Source organism: Gossypium raimondii, chromosome 2 (genome assembly GCF_025698545.1).
Source record: "Gossypium raimondii isolate GPD5lz chromosome 2, ASM2569854v1, whole genome shotgun sequence".
NCBI lineage: Eukaryota > Viridiplantae > Streptophyta > Magnoliopsida > Malvales > Malvaceae > Gossypium > Gossypium raimondii.
Genome location: NC_068566.1, coordinates 32157758 through 32175853, shown reverse-complemented (window position 1 = coordinate 32175853; position 18096 = coordinate 32157758). Strand labels below are relative to the sequence as shown.

Here is an 18096-nt window from a genome sequence, read left to right as displayed (position 1 = left end):
ACTCAGCAGCCTTGCCATCTAAAAAAACCAAACTCGAATTAACGGCCTTAACCGCGTGGGTTGTTTAAATCCAGTCACTATCTTCTTTAACGGAATCCAATTAGCTTTTTCTAATTGGACATGCCAATTTGTTCACAGAACTCGAATACTACAAATGACAGACTCATTTTCCCAATTGTACACCAAAACAACTTTCTCCCAACGTGCACTTTGAGCTAAAATTGGATAACTTTAATGGACAAATGTGACTATCCCATATACTTGAGAGATAATGAATATCGTGTTGTAAGGTTTTAGCGCAGGTTCATATCTCACGATTTTCGATCAAAATGACAACCGACCTAAGGCTAAACGGTGGTTAGTTGAGCATGAGATTAATCATACTCGATTGGGGTTTAAAAGTGGATTTGAATGTAATGATGATAGGTGAAAAGGAGAAAGGACTTAAAAAGCAATTGAACGAAAAAATAAAGAAATGGTATAAAAATGGCAACAAACTTGAATAGCTAATGAAGTGTGAAAGAGAAAAGATAATTTTTTTTTTTAATTCTATTCCATTGCATCCTTCCATGCTATCATTACAAGGTATTTATACACTTTTCAAATGCTAAATTTAGCATGATTCCTCTCTAAGATTATGCCTAACAATCAACTAAAATAAGATTTTTTTCTATTTATAGAGTTTGAAAAATAAAAATAAAAATCGATTCTTTTTATCAATCACCAATTCTACAATTATTCCAATTTGGCCCCTTTCCTTGCTTTTTGTTCCAATTTAGCCAATTTTGCTTGATTTTGAATTTTGGTACTCCAATTTCATCCCTGAAAAAATTTAAGTAAGAAATCACAAGCTTAGTAGTATTCTATTAAAAAATTAGCCAGAAATAGATACATTAAAAACACAAAATTAGCTTGCTATCTTTTATGTTTTGGTCATTCAACTTCAAAAAGTTACAAAATGGTCACTAAACTATTCAAAAGTTTTTACTTAAATTACTAGGCTATTAAAATCGTTGTTGTATTGCTTTCTCTATTCGCACCACCTACACCAATCAAAAACTCTCATTCCCCTTCTCTTTTACAGTTTAATTTTTTTCATGAAACAGTTTTGAATGTTATAAATTTGTGAACTAAAATCCGAACAGCTTTCTTCTCTGATTTTCGACACTATTCATTAGATCGACTTGGATCTAAGGTATGTTCTTCTACTCGTCGATGGGTATTGATCTATTATATTGGTCGTCGAATTGTCGCTTAGAGCTCACTGGCCGGACTTTAAGAAAAAAAATTTAGCCACCCAGTGACTTAAATAAAAACTTTTGAATAATTTAATAACCATTTCGCTTTTTAAAATTGAATAAACAAAATGCAAAGTTAGTGATAATTTAATGAATTAAAAATGGGCATCTCTCATATGTAACTCTAAAATGCTCTAGTGGCATTGTTAATGTCATCAGTATTGGTTTTTAGGGAAAAAAAGAAAGAAAAGAAAAAGAAGTTTAGCATTCGTATTTTAGTTCATGATTATGGTTGAAAATCATTTGACTCGATCAGCTCATCGAGAATTAAAAGAATTTTAGTTTGATATGGAATCCGAAATTGAGATTAAATAAATTGATAAAAGGTATTAAAAATTACAGTGGTTTAGTGTAAATTTTCAAAAGTAAAAATATGTAAATAGCACCAGTTTATTGATTTTAATATTTTCAAAAGTAAAAATATATAAATGCCTCTTGACTCGAATATAAATGATAGAATCAATGCTGTAATCATTAGACTAGTGATGAGATCCAATCTGAAATGGGGTTATACCAAATAAAATTATAAAAGTGGTTATATTAAATTTTGTCTTCTCTAATGACAAAAATAGATGAACTAATTCTTGTATATTTGATCAAATAGCAATTAAAAATTTTATTCATTTTTTTTGTTAAAAGTTGACGTAGCTGACAGAATAACTAAATAATTACACTTATTGTGTCATGTATACATCATGCGCTAATGTATAAAGACCCGTTTTTAAAAGTAAAATTGGATGAAATTATAATCGAAAGATCAGTTTGCTCTTTGATGTAACATATAAGATTAATTATATTATTTTTTAGTAAAAAAACGAAATATAATCTAACTCTTAATATAAAAACTTTCTTAACAAAGATACGGGAATTGAGTGATGTGGTTGATAGAGGGGGATCACGAGAACCAAAAGGAAACGTTGAAAGGGAGGAAAGATGGGGGCAGAGAGCAAGAGGCAAGAGTGGGTGGTGGGGTAGTGCAGGGAACATGAAGGGCCAGGCTGAGTGAACCAAACCATTCGTGTATGCCCCTTAAATTTCGACCTCATCCACTCCTCTCCTGAAACCGACTTATTTGATTTTCTTTTTACACCCTTCTTTTCTCTTGTCTTCTTCCCCCACACCTCTCCCTTTGCCTTATCCCTCTCATTCTTTATTTTAAAGATTCAACTGACTTTAGTGTTAACCATTTGTTTTTGGATGAAAAGAGAAGGATTGGGTTATTCCCATTCCAACCTTTGAACGACGGCCATCTTATTTTCTTCTTCCTCTCAACCATGACCAAATGCATGATTTCATTTACTATCTCTCTTAAAAGATATTATTTTGAGTTTAATGTTGGCTTTGTGCCTCTTTCCTAAGCCCTCAACTATCTCAATACCCCATTGTTTTAATTTTTATATTTTATGATGATATTATGTTATTAGTGGAAATTTATTTTGAAAAGGATATGCTTTTCAAGAATATTATTTTATATTATTTTAAGGGTATTTTTATATTTTAATAAGCTTAAAAGAAAATAAAAAGCATAGCATCATGATATTAATTTAAAATGCTATATTTTAACTATCTCAATTTTACTCTTTTAATCAAAACTATATTTTATTTTTATATTAATTTTGATAAACTTGTTACATATATAGTGAATATGCTATAATCTGATTATCGTTTAGGTCAAGTGCGTAAAAATTTTACCTTTCATTTAAGAGTTTGACTAAACTCTACTTTCGATTTAACCGAAATCAACCTCTCTATAAAACACCCGAAAATCTATAAAGAAAAATAAAGGCATAAAGAAAATTAAAGGAGAAAAGAACCCCTTAAAAAGAGTTCATAAACAAAAGTAAAAGCAAGGGGGGCATCAAAGTAACTACAAGCACACCAATCCCCAAAATACGAAACCCCCCATAAGCTGGACCTTATTATTACCCCATCAAAGCTCAACAACTCCAAGATAAAGAGTCCCCTTCTCTTTTTTATTTTCAATTTGCCACTTCCCTTTTCCTTTGTCTCTCCCAGCTTTCCTTCACTTTCCCCACTGCCAAATCTCAACAAAATTTTAGCTTCTTCTCATGAGTGATGGGCATGAGCTGCCGTTGTTCCAACACTTCTCATTTCGTACAAATCATCATCACCAGCTTCTTTCGCCACAAGCCTTGAGAAACCCCAAATACCATGGTGGCCATTTTTCTTTTGTTTTTAGATTGTATAATGGTTTTGAGGATTAAGATGATTCCCTAAAAACCAACCAACAACAACAACGTTTGATCCCTTTTAGCCTCAAATTCTCATGGCGGGCGGGAGGGTCTATCCTAGTAATAATGATACCACTGATGGCGTTCCTAACAATCTCTCTGTTTTGCTTCAAAATCAAAGGCTTCATCCCCTTTTCATTCCAGGCTCTTCTCCTTCTCCTTCTTTTCTTGGTATTTTTACTATCTTGTTCTCACTTTGGGTTTATCTAAATATCCTTACTTTTTCATAAATTTTGCAACTTCAATTGATTGGCAATTTTCAGGGACAAGATCGATGGTGAGCTTTGAAGATTCCCTTAAAACAAACAGGCCCAAAAGATCAATTTTCAAGATGTTTGATGAACAAGAGAATGGATATGATGAGTATTTAGAAGAGTGTTTTCATCAACCTAAGAAAAGACGGCTAACTGTTGACCAAATCCAGTTTCTAGAGAAGAGTTTCGAGGTCGACAACAAGCTCGAACCTGAAAGGAAAATTCAACTGGCTAAAGACCTTGGGTTACAACCCAGGCAAGTTGCCATATGGTTTCAGAACCGCCGTGCACGGTGGAAAACAAAGCAGCTGGAGAAAGACTATGACACTTTGCTAGCCATGTATAATAGCCTCAAGGCTGACTATGATGATCTCCTCAAGGAAAAAGATAAACTAAAAGAAGAGGTAATTAACAAGCAGCTTTACACGAACTTAAATCTTGATTATTTTCATGTTACTATCTTATATTTGTGGTTGTTTTTATAGGTTCTTCAACTCACAGATAAGTTGCAAACGAAAGAAAATGAGCGAAGGAACTCAGAATTTTCTGATGTGAAGCCATTATTATTACAAGAACCATCACAAAAGCCAATTGTTGTTTCAATGGCAGCCTGTAAACAAGAAGATATTGACTCCGACAATATCCCACAATATTACAGTGATGAGTTTCATTCTTCACTGTTGGAGGCTGCTGATTCATCTTACCCTTTCGAACCAGACCAGTCTGATTTATCACAAGATGAAGAAGATAGCTTACATCCTCCTGCAAGTTTGTCTAATTTTGGTTTCCCTGTTGAAGATCATCCTTTCTGGTCTTGGACTTATTAAGTTATATATCTACAATGCAATCCATATGTGTGTATGTGTGTATATGTATATGTATATATATAAATTGAGAGATCAATCAATGGCACCCCAATCAATGGCACCCTCAATGGTTTGCTTTACTTCCATGCAAGGAATGTAATTAAATAACGTCTTTTTTTATGAGAAGAGTTGTTGGATAATCTTTTTAAGTTGCACTTTTTTTATGATTAAAGGGTGAGAATACAATCTTGATGCATGATCAAGATCTTTGCCTTTGATTTACATAATTTGTATCAATTGTACTACTTCACTATTGTTGAAAAAGTACATATAACGAGAAATTTAATAACAAATTTCATTTTCCAATATTTACATATTCTATTAATTAGATCTTAAATCTAAAAAAATCAACAAATTTATCCCTTAATGTTTACAAAATTTTTCTTTTTAATTCTAATTTTTCGTTAGAAGAGGGTGATGAAGATTAAGAATCATCATAAGAGTTCTTAGAGCTTGTTGGAGCAATCCTCTTAATGAAAGTCATATTCTTCTCAATAAATAAATATTTTCTTGAAAAGAAACCAAAATATAATGGAGGTGTGTTGGTTAAAAAAGAAAATCCAGAGAAAAACTAAAGGGACTAGATCTCTAAAAAAAAATCAATAGTTGAGTAAAATTGTAACTCAATCAAAGGTAGTAAATATCCAAATCTTCACCGCCATTTTTCCCTCTCAAAATTGGAAGGTAAAATAAATAAAAATTTTCCTCTCTAAAAATTGAAAAATTAGAACCAAACATCACCCAAAATATTTTCAAGGCAAAACAACATTATAGGTTGTGTTTTAATGACTTGCCTTCCATGCCAAGTTTAGACTTGACAAACCCCAATAGAGTTTCTAAGAGTCTCAAATCTAGCAGCATCAAGGGCCTTTGTGAAAAGATTTGTCAATTGGTGTTCAATTGAAACATGCTTCAATTCAAAGTATCATTTGTGCTTAGTGCTTAATGCATCACAAGATTTTTCGAAATCTTAATAGTGGTGGAATTGTGACAATAGGCAATCATAACTAGCAGTGCTACCCCAAAGTCTTCTAAAATTTTTCTTGTCCATAGGAGTTGAGTATAACAGCTACTAGTAGCTATATATATTCAACTAATATTGAGATCAAAGCTTGTTTCTTACTATACCAAGATACCAAATTTGAACTAAGATAGAAACATCCTCTAGATGTGTTTTTATTGTCATCAACGTTGCTGCTAATATGAATCATTGTAGCCTACCAAATTCATCTTGTTGTCTTTGGAAAGCCAAATACCTAGCTCTATTGTGCCACTAACATATCTGATTTTTCTCTTCACTAAATTCCGATGTTATTCTTTTGGACTGGACTGATACCTACACTAAAGCACAAGTCAAGCTTACTAACTATCAAATAGAGTCTCTTGAAGGCGATTGGTTCAATTGCAACTCTACTTGTATTTGTGCATATCTTCTTAACAATTGACATAGGAGTTTTGATAATCTTTGCTCCTTCCAATCCAAACTTCTTTGTAAGGTTTTTGGCATATTTTTCTTGTGACAGAAATGTCCCATCTTTCATCTACTTAATTTGGAATCCAAGAAAACATAAAAGTTATCCTACTATGCTCATTTCAAACTCAAATTGTATCATCTTCACAAATTGATTTTTTGCCTATAAAGAAGAAGAGCAAAGATGATATCATCAACATAAATTTGAGCAATAGTATTGATACCTCTTTCCTTTCTTATGAATAAAAGGTTTTACCAACTAAATCTCTTTGATATCATTGGTCAAGAACAAACTTAGACGATCTTTCATACCATCCTTGGATGCTTTCTTCAAACCATAGAAAGTCTTAATGAGTTTGAAGACATAATTGAGATGCTTTGAGTCTTCAAATCCCTTTAGTTAAGCTACATGAACTTCTTTATTCAAAAAGGCATTTAGGAGTGCACTTTTCCATTTGGTATAATTTGATATCAAGATGAGTTGTAACTGCTAAAAGTAACTTGATAGTCTCTAGTCTAGCCACTAGAGCAAAGGTCTCATCAAAGTCGGTCCTTTCAACTTGTATGTAACCAAGTGCAATCAATCTTACCTTGTTTCGAGTAATGTTTTTGTAACACCCTTAGCACGTATCCGTCGCCGAAACAGGGTTACAGAGCATTACCAGACTTTTCCAATCAAATAAAAATATTTTATATTGTTTAACATACATATCAAAAACTAATCATAATCACTTATTATCCCTTATATGAGCCCTCTAGGCCCAAAATACATGTTAGAAATGAATTGGAACTAAACTAGAAACTTAGAGAATTTTTCACAAAATTTCAAAATTTTCCTTAGGTGCAGAGGACACACACCCATGTGGCCAGGCCATGTGAGCCACACCCGTGTCCTAGGCCGTGTGGGCATTCGAAGTGGGGCACACGGCCATGTCCCAGCCCGTGTCCATGCCCGTGTAACTCTCTTACTTGGGTTACACGGCCAAGCCACACACTAGTGTGAGCATACTAATTTGTGAAACTAAGGTGCAAGGGTCACATGTGTAACAACTCATTTTCAATGAAATCGGAACAGTGGTTTTAGGACTACAAATCTGAGTCCGAAAAGAAAAATTATTTTAATATTATTTTATGGTCTGAATTATGATAGAAATGTCGTATGAAAATTTCGTTAGGAAAATTTTACCGATTACATGTTTAATTGATAAAATGACCTAATTGTATAAAATACAAAAGTTGAATTCTAGTAGCTAAAAGGATCAAATAGCTATGGAATTCAAAATTGGGGGTCCTTATATGGAAAATAGACCATTAAGAGGGGTTAGTAGATAAGTATGATGATTCATCTATAGAAAATTAAATAAAGAAAAGGCAAAATTGGCAAGATGAAAAATAAAGATGATAAATAATAAAATAAAAGAAAATATCATCATTTATATCATCTTTCCCAAAATTAAATACATGGAAACCCTAGCTAAGAGAAGAGAACTCAAGCAAGCTTACTTGGCTTAATTGGGTAAGTAATCTCGTCACGTTTTTAGTAATTTTATATTTCCGAGATCGTAATAGCTTAATCTAGCTATCTCGAGGATTAATTTTTAAATTTATCAAAGTATTAAAGTTTTTCCATGGATGAATATGCATGAATTATGAAATTTATGGTAGAAAATGAAAGGTTTTTGATGAATTGTGATTTAGGGGCTAAGTTGTAAAGATGTAAAATTTATGAAAAAATTCCAAATTTTATGAATTACATGGGCTGCAAATGTTACATGTAAAAATTGGTTAGGCTTGGAATAAGATTTAAATCGCATGAATTTCATTTTTCCAAGCTTAAGGACGAAATCGTCATTAATTAAAAGTATAAGGGCAAAATGGTAATTTTGCCTAAGATGTGAATTGAATTGAATTGAATATAAATTGTATTAAATTGAGTTAAATTACTCGTATAGATCCGGATAGACAAAATACGAAATTAGATCAAGGAAAAGAGAAAGTGTCGGATTAGTAGTCAACAAATCAACGAACACTTGTCAAGGTAAGTTCATGTAACTAAATTGTGTATATTTATATGTTTGAATTAAATGTTGTATATGTGAATTGTATAAATGTTATATATATGAAATTAATCACATATCCGACAAAGTCTGATAAATGTCAAGTCCCGTTTGAATAAATGAAATTCGATGGATACAGGATTTCCCGTATTGGTTGTGGTCCTGTATATGTTGCAGACACACCATAGCTCGAAAGAGCGTCACGTTATTAGCCCTCTCGAGCTTCCCATTATGGTTCTTGTGAGCTTTCCGATAATAAATTTTCGGAGCATCCCGATCGGTTGTGATTTTGCATGTGTTGTAGACACACCACAGCTCTTATGAGCGTTCCGTTATATGGCTCTTCGTGAGCTTCCCGATTAAAGGCTCTTTCTGAGCTTCCTAATTAATGGCTCTCCGGAGCTTCCCGATATGACTCACTTGAACTTCCCGATAATAAACTATCGGGAGCTTTCCGTTAATGGCTTTTCGGAGCTACCCGTTCTTAGCTCACATGAGCTTCTCGATTATGGCTCTTATGAGCTTCCCGTTATACAACCCAGATAAGCTTCCCGTTATATGGTTCACATGAGTTTCCTATTATATGGCTCAAGAGAGGGCTTCCCGATAATGTGCTCTAAGGAGCACTCCTTAATATGAATTGACGAATTACAGTTTGTACACTTCAAGTGTACTACCTATGTATCCATCGATATTTCTAATAAATTCAATGGGCAAAATTCTGACATGGAATAATCTGAATTTGAGATGAATTATTATGGAAATATACATGTTATATGGATATATGATGTGGAAAGCATATGTATGTGAAAATTTTTACTTGATGAGCTCATCTTTGATTCTTGATATTCACATGAAGTACGTGACTAATATGTTTCTTGAGATTATATGTGTTCAGGCAAATTGCTAAATTTTCTTTTGATGAATTTTCCATGCTTACTTTTAAAAAAATAAATGAATGGTAAGTTAATTTCCCGTTATACGAACTTACTAAGCATAATATGCTTACCCTGTATTATTTTTCCTGTTTTATAGTAATTCGAAAGCTTAAATTGGTTGGAAGCTGGTCGGAGCATCATCACACTATCCTTCGACTCATTTCGGTATATGTAACGAACTAAATTTTGGTATAATGGCATGTATAGGTTCAATTGGGTCATTGATGGAAAATATGTGTTTTGGTTATAAATAGCCATTAGAATGGCTTAAGTTGATATACCTTTGTTAAATATATATATATATATATGTGTGGCTTCTTCATGTTTGGTGTGGTTGAATGATGGTTAAGTTATAGGCATATTGATGTATGAGATGAGGATATATGACATGTTTATAGCTTGTTTCTGGTTAGTTTAAATGTCTTGGATTGGCTTTTGAATGTGTTAAAATGTTAGTGTAGGTGGAAGACCAAATGGGTGAGAAATATGGCTTGGAAATGGCCTTATTTCATCCACACGGGCAGAGACACGGGCATGTGTCTTAACCGTGTGTGACACACGCCTAGCACATAGGCGTGTGTTTTGGCTGTGTGTCCCTTGCATCATTGAAATTCAAAATAGAATGCTCAATATTTTTCACACGGCCTGGCACACGGGCGTGTGGCTTGGCCGTGTGACCCCTGCACCTACACACAACCTAGAACATGGGCGTGTGACTTTGTCGTGTGACCCAAGTCAGAGAGTTACACGGGTACGGACATGGCTGGGACACGACCATGTGCCCTATTTCAAATGCCCACACGGCCTGGGACACGGGCGTGTCACATGGCCGTGTAGCCTGACCACATGAGCGTGTGTCCCTTGCACATTAGAAAAATTTTAAGATTTTGCGAAAAATTCTCTGAGTACCGACTTGTTTCTAATGTATGTTTTGCGTTTCGAGGGCTCATATAAGGGACTTTATGAATAATTTCTGACATGAATGTTAAATAATATGAAATGTTTGTATTTGTTCTGTATATTCCGATAATACTCCACAACCTTATTTTGGAGACAGATATGGGTTAAGGGTGTTACAACACGGCTAAGCCACATGCCCATGTGTTAGGCCGTGTGTCACACAAGGCTGAGACACACGCCCGTGTCTCCGCCCGTGTGGATGAAAATAGGCCATTTTAAGGCCACATTTCTCACCCATTTTTTATTTCAACCTAAACACTTCAAATTTCATACTCATAGGCCTTAACAAGACCTTCAATACAACCAATTCTTATCTCTAAAAATGTCATATTATCACATATATCCTAACATTTTATACCACATTAATCAATTCATCTATTTGATTACTTATATCAACCATATTATACAACTCATTCACTAACATGACTATGAATTTTCCATCAATTAATCACACACAAACATATATCAAGCATGATAAGACTACACATACATATATAAGTTGATTGGAAATATAAACAAAATGTAATTCATAATATTTACACAAACCAACTTTGATCAAACCATTTCAACCCTATACATGCCATCTAAACCATAATGTACGTTGCAAAAACTACCAGAACAAGTTGGATAGTGTGGCTTGATGTGTTGATCCAATCTCCTATTCTCATGATAATCTACAAGGACATTAAACAACACAAGTAAGCTTAATAAAGCTTAGTAAGTTCGATAGGTTAAACATAAATCTTACCGAACCTATTATAACAAATCAATTAAGTAAATCATTCAATGTACACTTCCTGCCAATCACAACCCCAATTGATGAATACACTTATTTCAGATCAATTCCTACAATAAATAACAAATCTTCCAATTTCAATTATATAAGTCACTTATCAAATCTTACCAAATCGGAGAACGACTTACGGGTAAGAGTACATCATTTTCAGAAGCTCGACGGCTGAACAGAAGCACATAAGTGCTAAACAGAAACCCATAAGGGTTGAACGGAAGCTCATAAGAGCTAAACAGAAACTCATAAGAGTTAAACAGAAGCTCAAAAGAAAGCTGAATGGAAACTCATATGAGTTAAACAGAAGCTCGTGAGAGCTAAACAGAAAGTAAACACGAAATTTCAAAACAAATGCTGAATCTCGATTTACTTGGGTAATTTTATATATTTTCCTCTAATGTCGTCAATTCATCGATTGCTGAATATACTCATATTCCGCGTTCCATTCGTTTCGAACATTTATTTCAATTTTATCATTTTTAACAATATTGTACTTTCAACAATAGATATGAATAAATATATATAATACCATTCACCAATTCAATACATATATATATATTAAATTTTAATCGTACGAACTTACCTGGGTTAATTTGTAATATTTGTAGAAGTTCAGGGACTATTCTGCTAATTTTCTTTTTTCACGAGTGTCTACAAGCTCTTGATCTAAAATATAAAATTATTCATTCATTAGCATATATTTCAGTTCCAATTCACTTAACAATTAATACCCTTAATTTTTTGAAATTACGCATTTACTCTAACTTTTACAACTTTTTCAATTTAGTCCCTTAACCAATTAGTCTATCAAATGAACTAATTTTATCAATTGATAATTTATCTAAATATTTTAGGTTATCATACAGCCCTTGATAAACATAAATTTAATACAAAACCCTCATATTTAACATTTTCACAATTTGGTCCTAAAATCAATATCTATCAAAATTACTATGTAAAATCATCATACAACAAAATTATAACTCTAAATTCATGTTATTTCATCAAAATATCCAGTATTCATGAATTGTAACTTTAAAATTTCCAATAACCAATGAAATAGCAAGTTGGACCTATTTGTAAAAATCTTAAAAACACAAAAATTACAAGAGAAAGGCAAGAATTAAACTCACATAAAGTTAAAATATGAAAATCAGTTTTAAATATCTTCTATGGCTATTGTTCACTGAAAATTGGAGAAGAATTTCCTCGAAACTCTTTTACTTTCTAATTTACATGTTTAATTTCAAGTTATTTACAATTTTGCCATTAATGGCATTATTTTATTATTATTTTCTTTCTTCTGCCACCTCAGCCATTTCCTTTAGGTCTAATTACTCTTTAATTCCTCCCTTATTTACCATTTCAGCCATTTAATAACTATTTCTTATAATTCACAAGTTTTGCACCTTATTCAATTTAGTCATTTTAATTAATTCACTATCAAAACGTTAAAATTTTCGAACGAAACTTTAATACTACCTTAATGAAACTCCATAAATATTTATAAAAATATTTACAACTCATTTTATAGAATCGAGGTCTCAAAACCTCATTTTCTAAATCATTTGACTTAATAAATCCTTATAAAACACAAATCACTAATTCAATAATCTTTTTAAAACCACATTTAACTCGTAAATACTTAAGAGTAAAATTTACGAGCTTACTCATCTAATTTAGTGGCCTCGAACCACTATTATCGACACCACTAAAAATCAGGCTATTACAACTCCCCCCTTTAAGAAAATTTCGTCTTCGAAATTTATTACCTTGGAATAGGTTCGGATATTGTGATCTCATTGATTCTTCTATTTCCCAAGTAGCTTTCTCTAAACCATGATGATGCCATAATACTTTTACTAATGGTAATTGTTTATTCCGTAATTCTTTAACCTCTAGAGATAAAATTCTCACTGGTTATTTCGAATATGTCATATTTGGCTGTAGCTCAATCTCACTATCAGGAATCACATGTAAAGGATAAGATCTGTACCGTCTTAGCATCGATACATGAAACACATTATAAATTTTCTCATGTTCAGGAGGCAAAACTAATCGATAAGCTACAAGGCCAATTCTTTCGACAATTTCATATGGTCCCGAATAATCCGAAATTTATCCTCAGTCTCTCAGATCAAGTCAACTCCTACTAGTTTTGATTCACTCAATTCAGACCAATACAATGGCGTCTTACATTTCCAACCATAAAGAGGTTCAAACTGTGTCATTTTTATATTGGATTGATAGCTATTATTATATGCAAATTCAGCTAACAGTAAATACCTTTCTCACCTACCTCCAAGCTCGAGTATGCAACATCTTAACATATCTTCCAGAATTTGAATCACTCGTTTTGATTGCCCATTAGTCTAAGGATGAAATGTTCTATTGAAATTAAGTTTAGTTCCCAGAGATTATTGCAGTTTACTCTAAAATCTCGATGTAAGTCTTGGATCTCGGTGTAAAATAATGGATGTTGGAATTCTATGTAACCTCACAACTTTAGATATATATAATTCCGCTAATTTCTCAAGTGAAAAGTTTGTCCTGACTAGAATAAAATGTGTAGATTTAGTCAATCTGTCAACAATCACCCAGATCGAATCTTTCTTTCTTGGAGTTACAAGCAAACCGCATACAAAATCCATCGTGACATACTCTCACTTCCATTCAGGAATCATGACAGGCTGTAATAAACCCGTTGGTACCTGATGTTCTGCTTTCATTTGCTGACAAATCAAACATTTAACTACAAATTCACAAATTTTCCATTTCATACCCGGCCACCAATACATTCGTTTTAAATCACAATACATCTTCGTACTACCCGGATGAATAGAATACATGCTACTATGAGCTTCAGAAAGAATATCATTCTTCAAATCCGTATTATTCGGAACACAAATTCTATTGCGATACCGTAACATACCACTATCATCAATGCTATACTTTGAACTCAAATTGTTCTGAACCATTTTTCGTTTCAACACCAATTTCGGATCATCGTTTTGCAATTCTCGAATTCGTTGAAGAAATAGAGGTTTCGTTCTCAACTCTATTAATACAAAACCATCTTTATTAAGAGATAAATGAGCGTTTAAAACTCAGAGTGCAAATAATGACGATTTTTGACTAAGTGCATCTGCAACTACATTAGCCTTTCTCGGGTGATAGTCAATAACTAGATCCTAATCCTTCAGTAATTCTAGCCATTTTCTCTGTCCCAAATTCAATTCTTTCTGAGTCATCAAGTACTTCAAACTTTTGTGATTTGTAAATACGTAACATTTCTCGTTGTATAAATAATGTCTCTAAATCTTCAAAGCGAATACAATTGTAGCAAACTCAAGATCATGTGTAGGATAATTCTTCTCGTGCGGCTTAAACCGTCGAGAAGCATAGGCCACTACCTTTCCTAACTGTATCAGTACACAACTCAAACCATTTAGAGACGCATCACTAAAAACAACATACAGTACACCAGCTTCTGGTTGAGTTAAGACTGGAGCTTCCGTCAACATCTTTTTCAACTGATCAAAACTCTACTAACACTCATCAAACCAAACAAATTCAACATTTTTCTATAGTAATCGAGTCAATGGCGAAGCAATCATTGAAAAGTTTTTGACAAAACATCGGTAGTAACCTGCTAGACCCAGAAAACTTCACACTTTTGAAACAATCTTCAGAGTTTTCCCATTTACCACTGTAGAAACTTTACTGGGATCAACTCGAATCCCATCAGCTGAGACAATGTGATCCAAAAATCCAACCTCGCGAAGCCAAAATTCACATTTGCTAAACTTTGCATACAACTGATTTTCTCTCAAAGTCCGTAGTATAATCCTCAAATGTTGTGCATACTCAGATTCTGTCTTGGAATAGATTAGTATATCATCAATAAACACAACCACAAATCTATCCAAATAAGGTTAAAAATTTTGATTCATTAAATCTATGAAAGCGGCAAGGGCATTCGTCAATCCAAATGGCATTACCAAAAACTCATAATGACCGTATTGAGTTCTGAAAGTAGTCTTTGGCACATCAAACTCTTTTAACCTTCAACTGATAATACCCGGATCTAAGGTCTATTTTAAAAAACACCGCGGCACCTTTCAGTTGATCAAACAAATCATCGGTACGTGGCAAAGGGTATTTGTTTTTTTATTGTAACCTTGCTCAACTATCTGTAGTCTATGCACAGTCTTAAAGAACCATCTTTCTTTTTCACAAATAGAACAGGTGCACCCCAGGGAGATATGCTCGCCCTGATAAACCCTCTGTCTAATAACTCTTGCAACTGTACCTTTAATTCCTTTAATTTAGCTGGTGCCATACGGTATGGTGTTACTGATATCGGAGCAATTCCAAGAATCACATCAATTACAAACTCAACTTCACGATCAGGTGGTAAACCCAACAATTCCTCAAGAAATACATCAGCAAACTCACTAACAATCGGTAACTGATCTAGCTTCGATTCTGAATCCCGAGTATCAAGGATATATGCCAAAAATGCTTCATTACCTTTTCGTATCAATCTCTGAGCAGAAAAAGCTAAAATAATTCTAAAAATTTCTTTCGGATTCTCAGACTCAACTGAAATCATCTCTCCTATTTGACATTTCAAATCAATTCGTTTCTGTTTGCAATTTACCACGGCATCATGTAAAGATAACCAATCCATTCCCAGAATAACATCAAATTCCTGAAAGGGTAGCAACATCAAATCAGCAAGGAATTCACAGTCTTTCATTTTCAATAGACAATTTCGACACACTAAATTAACTATTACACTTTAACCTAATGGATTAGTAACTTGAATATCATAATCAGTAGATTCAACGGGTAATTTCTTTTCGCTACTAATGTAGTGCAAATATAAGAATGAGTAGACCCAGGGTCAATCAATACATATACAGTAACATCAAAGAGATAGAATGTACCAGCAATCACATCTGGAGCCGTAGCTTCCTCTCTTGCTTGAATGGCATAGGTACGCGCAGGTGCTCTAGCCTCTAACCGAGTAGCAGTATCTTTCATACCTGAACGAGCAGTCCCAGTGGCATTATTTTGACTTGAAAGTCTACTTCTCTATTTTTGGATGAAAATTGGAGAGGAATTGCCTAGAAAACTCTTTTAATTTCTAATTTACAAGTTTAATTTTAAGTTATTTATAATTTTGCCATTAATGGCATTATTTTATTATTATTTTCTTTCTTATGACGCCTCAGCCATCTCTTTTAGGTCTAATTACTCTTTAAGTCCTCCCTTATTTACCATTTGAGTCATTTAATCACTTTTTCTTGTAATTCACAAGTTTTGCACATTATTCAATTTAGTCATTTTTAATTAATTCATTATCAAAACGTTAAAATTTTCTAACGAAACTGTAATGCTACCTTAATGACACTCTGTAAATATTTATAAAAATATTTACGGCTCGATTTATAGAATCGAGGTCTCGATACATCATTTTCTAAACCATTTAACTTAATAAATCCTTATAAAACACAAATCACTAATTCAATAATCTTTCTAAAACCACATTTAACTCGTAAATACTAAATAAAAAAATTTATGAGCTTACTCGTCGAATTTAGTTGGCTCGAACCACTGTTTCCGACACCATTAAAAATCAGGTTATTACAGTTTTCTTGCTCACCAATCATATGGCGAGAGCATCAACTATTGAAATATCACACTTGATTGATGGTAGCTTTCAGATATTGATGAGCAACAATAATACATTTCTTTATCTTTTTTTCTTTACACCAAGTTTTCTATTTGACTTTTGGCAGTTGTATGCCTTGTTGCAACTCGAGCTATATCAGTTTCCTCAAGCTTCCAACAGTTTCTTCTATTGAAGAAACACCATGAGATAACTTATAGTCAAAATTGTGTTATATATAAGAAAAACAGAAAAGAAATAAAAAAAAAAGTCAATATATTAAACTAACTTCGACAATCATTGAAGTCAAGGTCTAGAGTCAAACTTAAAAGATAATTAAAATATTAAAATAGAACTCAACACCAAAGTCAAACTTGTTAGTTGAATTTCTCATTTTGTCCTCTCCTTGATCCTAAGGAAGCTCGGTAATCAAAATCTTATACTAAACTTGATATCTATGAGTATGGAGATCCCAAAAGAATATTGAAACATAATTTTTCATAGTAATTACTTTGAAATATTTTTGTTCATAATTCATATACAAAATATGAATTGCAACATCAAACTTATTAAAAATAGTAAATAATTTTCTTTTACAGGCTTTATATTTAATAAGATTTTATTGTTAAATTTAAATAAATTAATTATAAAATGAAACGATTTAATTTCAAAAATCGAAATTAACGAATTATTTTGAATAAATCATAAGACCATCCATTACCATGTAAAAAAAAAACATTATGCATTAATAAATTTTTTAATCAAAATAAATTTGAACCAAACTTTCATCCCTCTAATTGAAACCCAAGTTTCTATCTGAAGAAAGACAATAATACATCACCCTAGTCGAGATTATATCCCTATCAACTTTTTGGTAGTGGAAGGCGAATGGATGGTTCATATTGATATCATGATGATACTTTCAAGACTTTTGATCTTAGCCATATGAAGGGAAAAAAGGACAAATTGGTTACTTACCTGACTAAATCTATTATTGGCTAATAATGTTTTTTTTTTTTTTTATTTAGCTTCTTCATCTTACCCTAAAAACGAAGAAAATATCAAGGTAATCCTCTAGCTTAAAATAGCAAGGTCAAAGAATGGCATAACTTAATTACATTCTTTATAAGACAATTCATTTGAAATACAATAGTCAAGGACCAACTCCACGTATAAAACATAGATTAGTAATAAAGCTACAAACTAAGGAGAATAGTCTACCACTACAAAGTAAAGACCCCATGACAGTAAAGGTTAACACTCTTTAAAAGAAAAGAACAAGCAACCATTGCTTGAATCATGCCTCCATTGTTGCAAAGAAAGATTTAGATATGCTATTACGATGGATCAGTCATCAAAGTGATTAGGTCCTACCTTGATACAAACATCTTTACTTCATGGAAATGGGAATACCTTAGAACCTAAAATAATGAAATGAAAGTCCAAGTCACAGAGGGAAAAAGTTCTGAACCATGAGTGACCATTATTAAACCGCAAGAGTGGTTTTCTTAAGCTGGAAAAAGGAGCATAACT

The 18096-nt window shown here is 32.8% G+C and overlaps 1 protein-coding gene across 1 annotated transcript; it reads left to right on the top strand.

Moving 5' to 3' along the window:
- Nucleotides 1-3157: 3157 nt before the first annotated feature.
- LOC105788391 (homeobox-leucine zipper protein HAT5) lies at nucleotides 3158-4810 on the top strand. Its single transcript, XM_012615273.2, has 3 exons — nucleotides 3158-3721; nucleotides 3814-4208; nucleotides 4290-4810. The coding sequence occupies exons 1-3, from the start codon at nucleotides 3586-3588 to the stop codon at nucleotides 4629-4631; spliced, it is 873 nt and encodes a 290-aa protein (XP_012470727.1). The 5' UTR covers nucleotides 3158-3585; the 3' UTR covers nucleotides 4632-4810.
- The last annotated feature ends 13286 nt before the right edge of the window (nucleotides 4811-18096 follow it).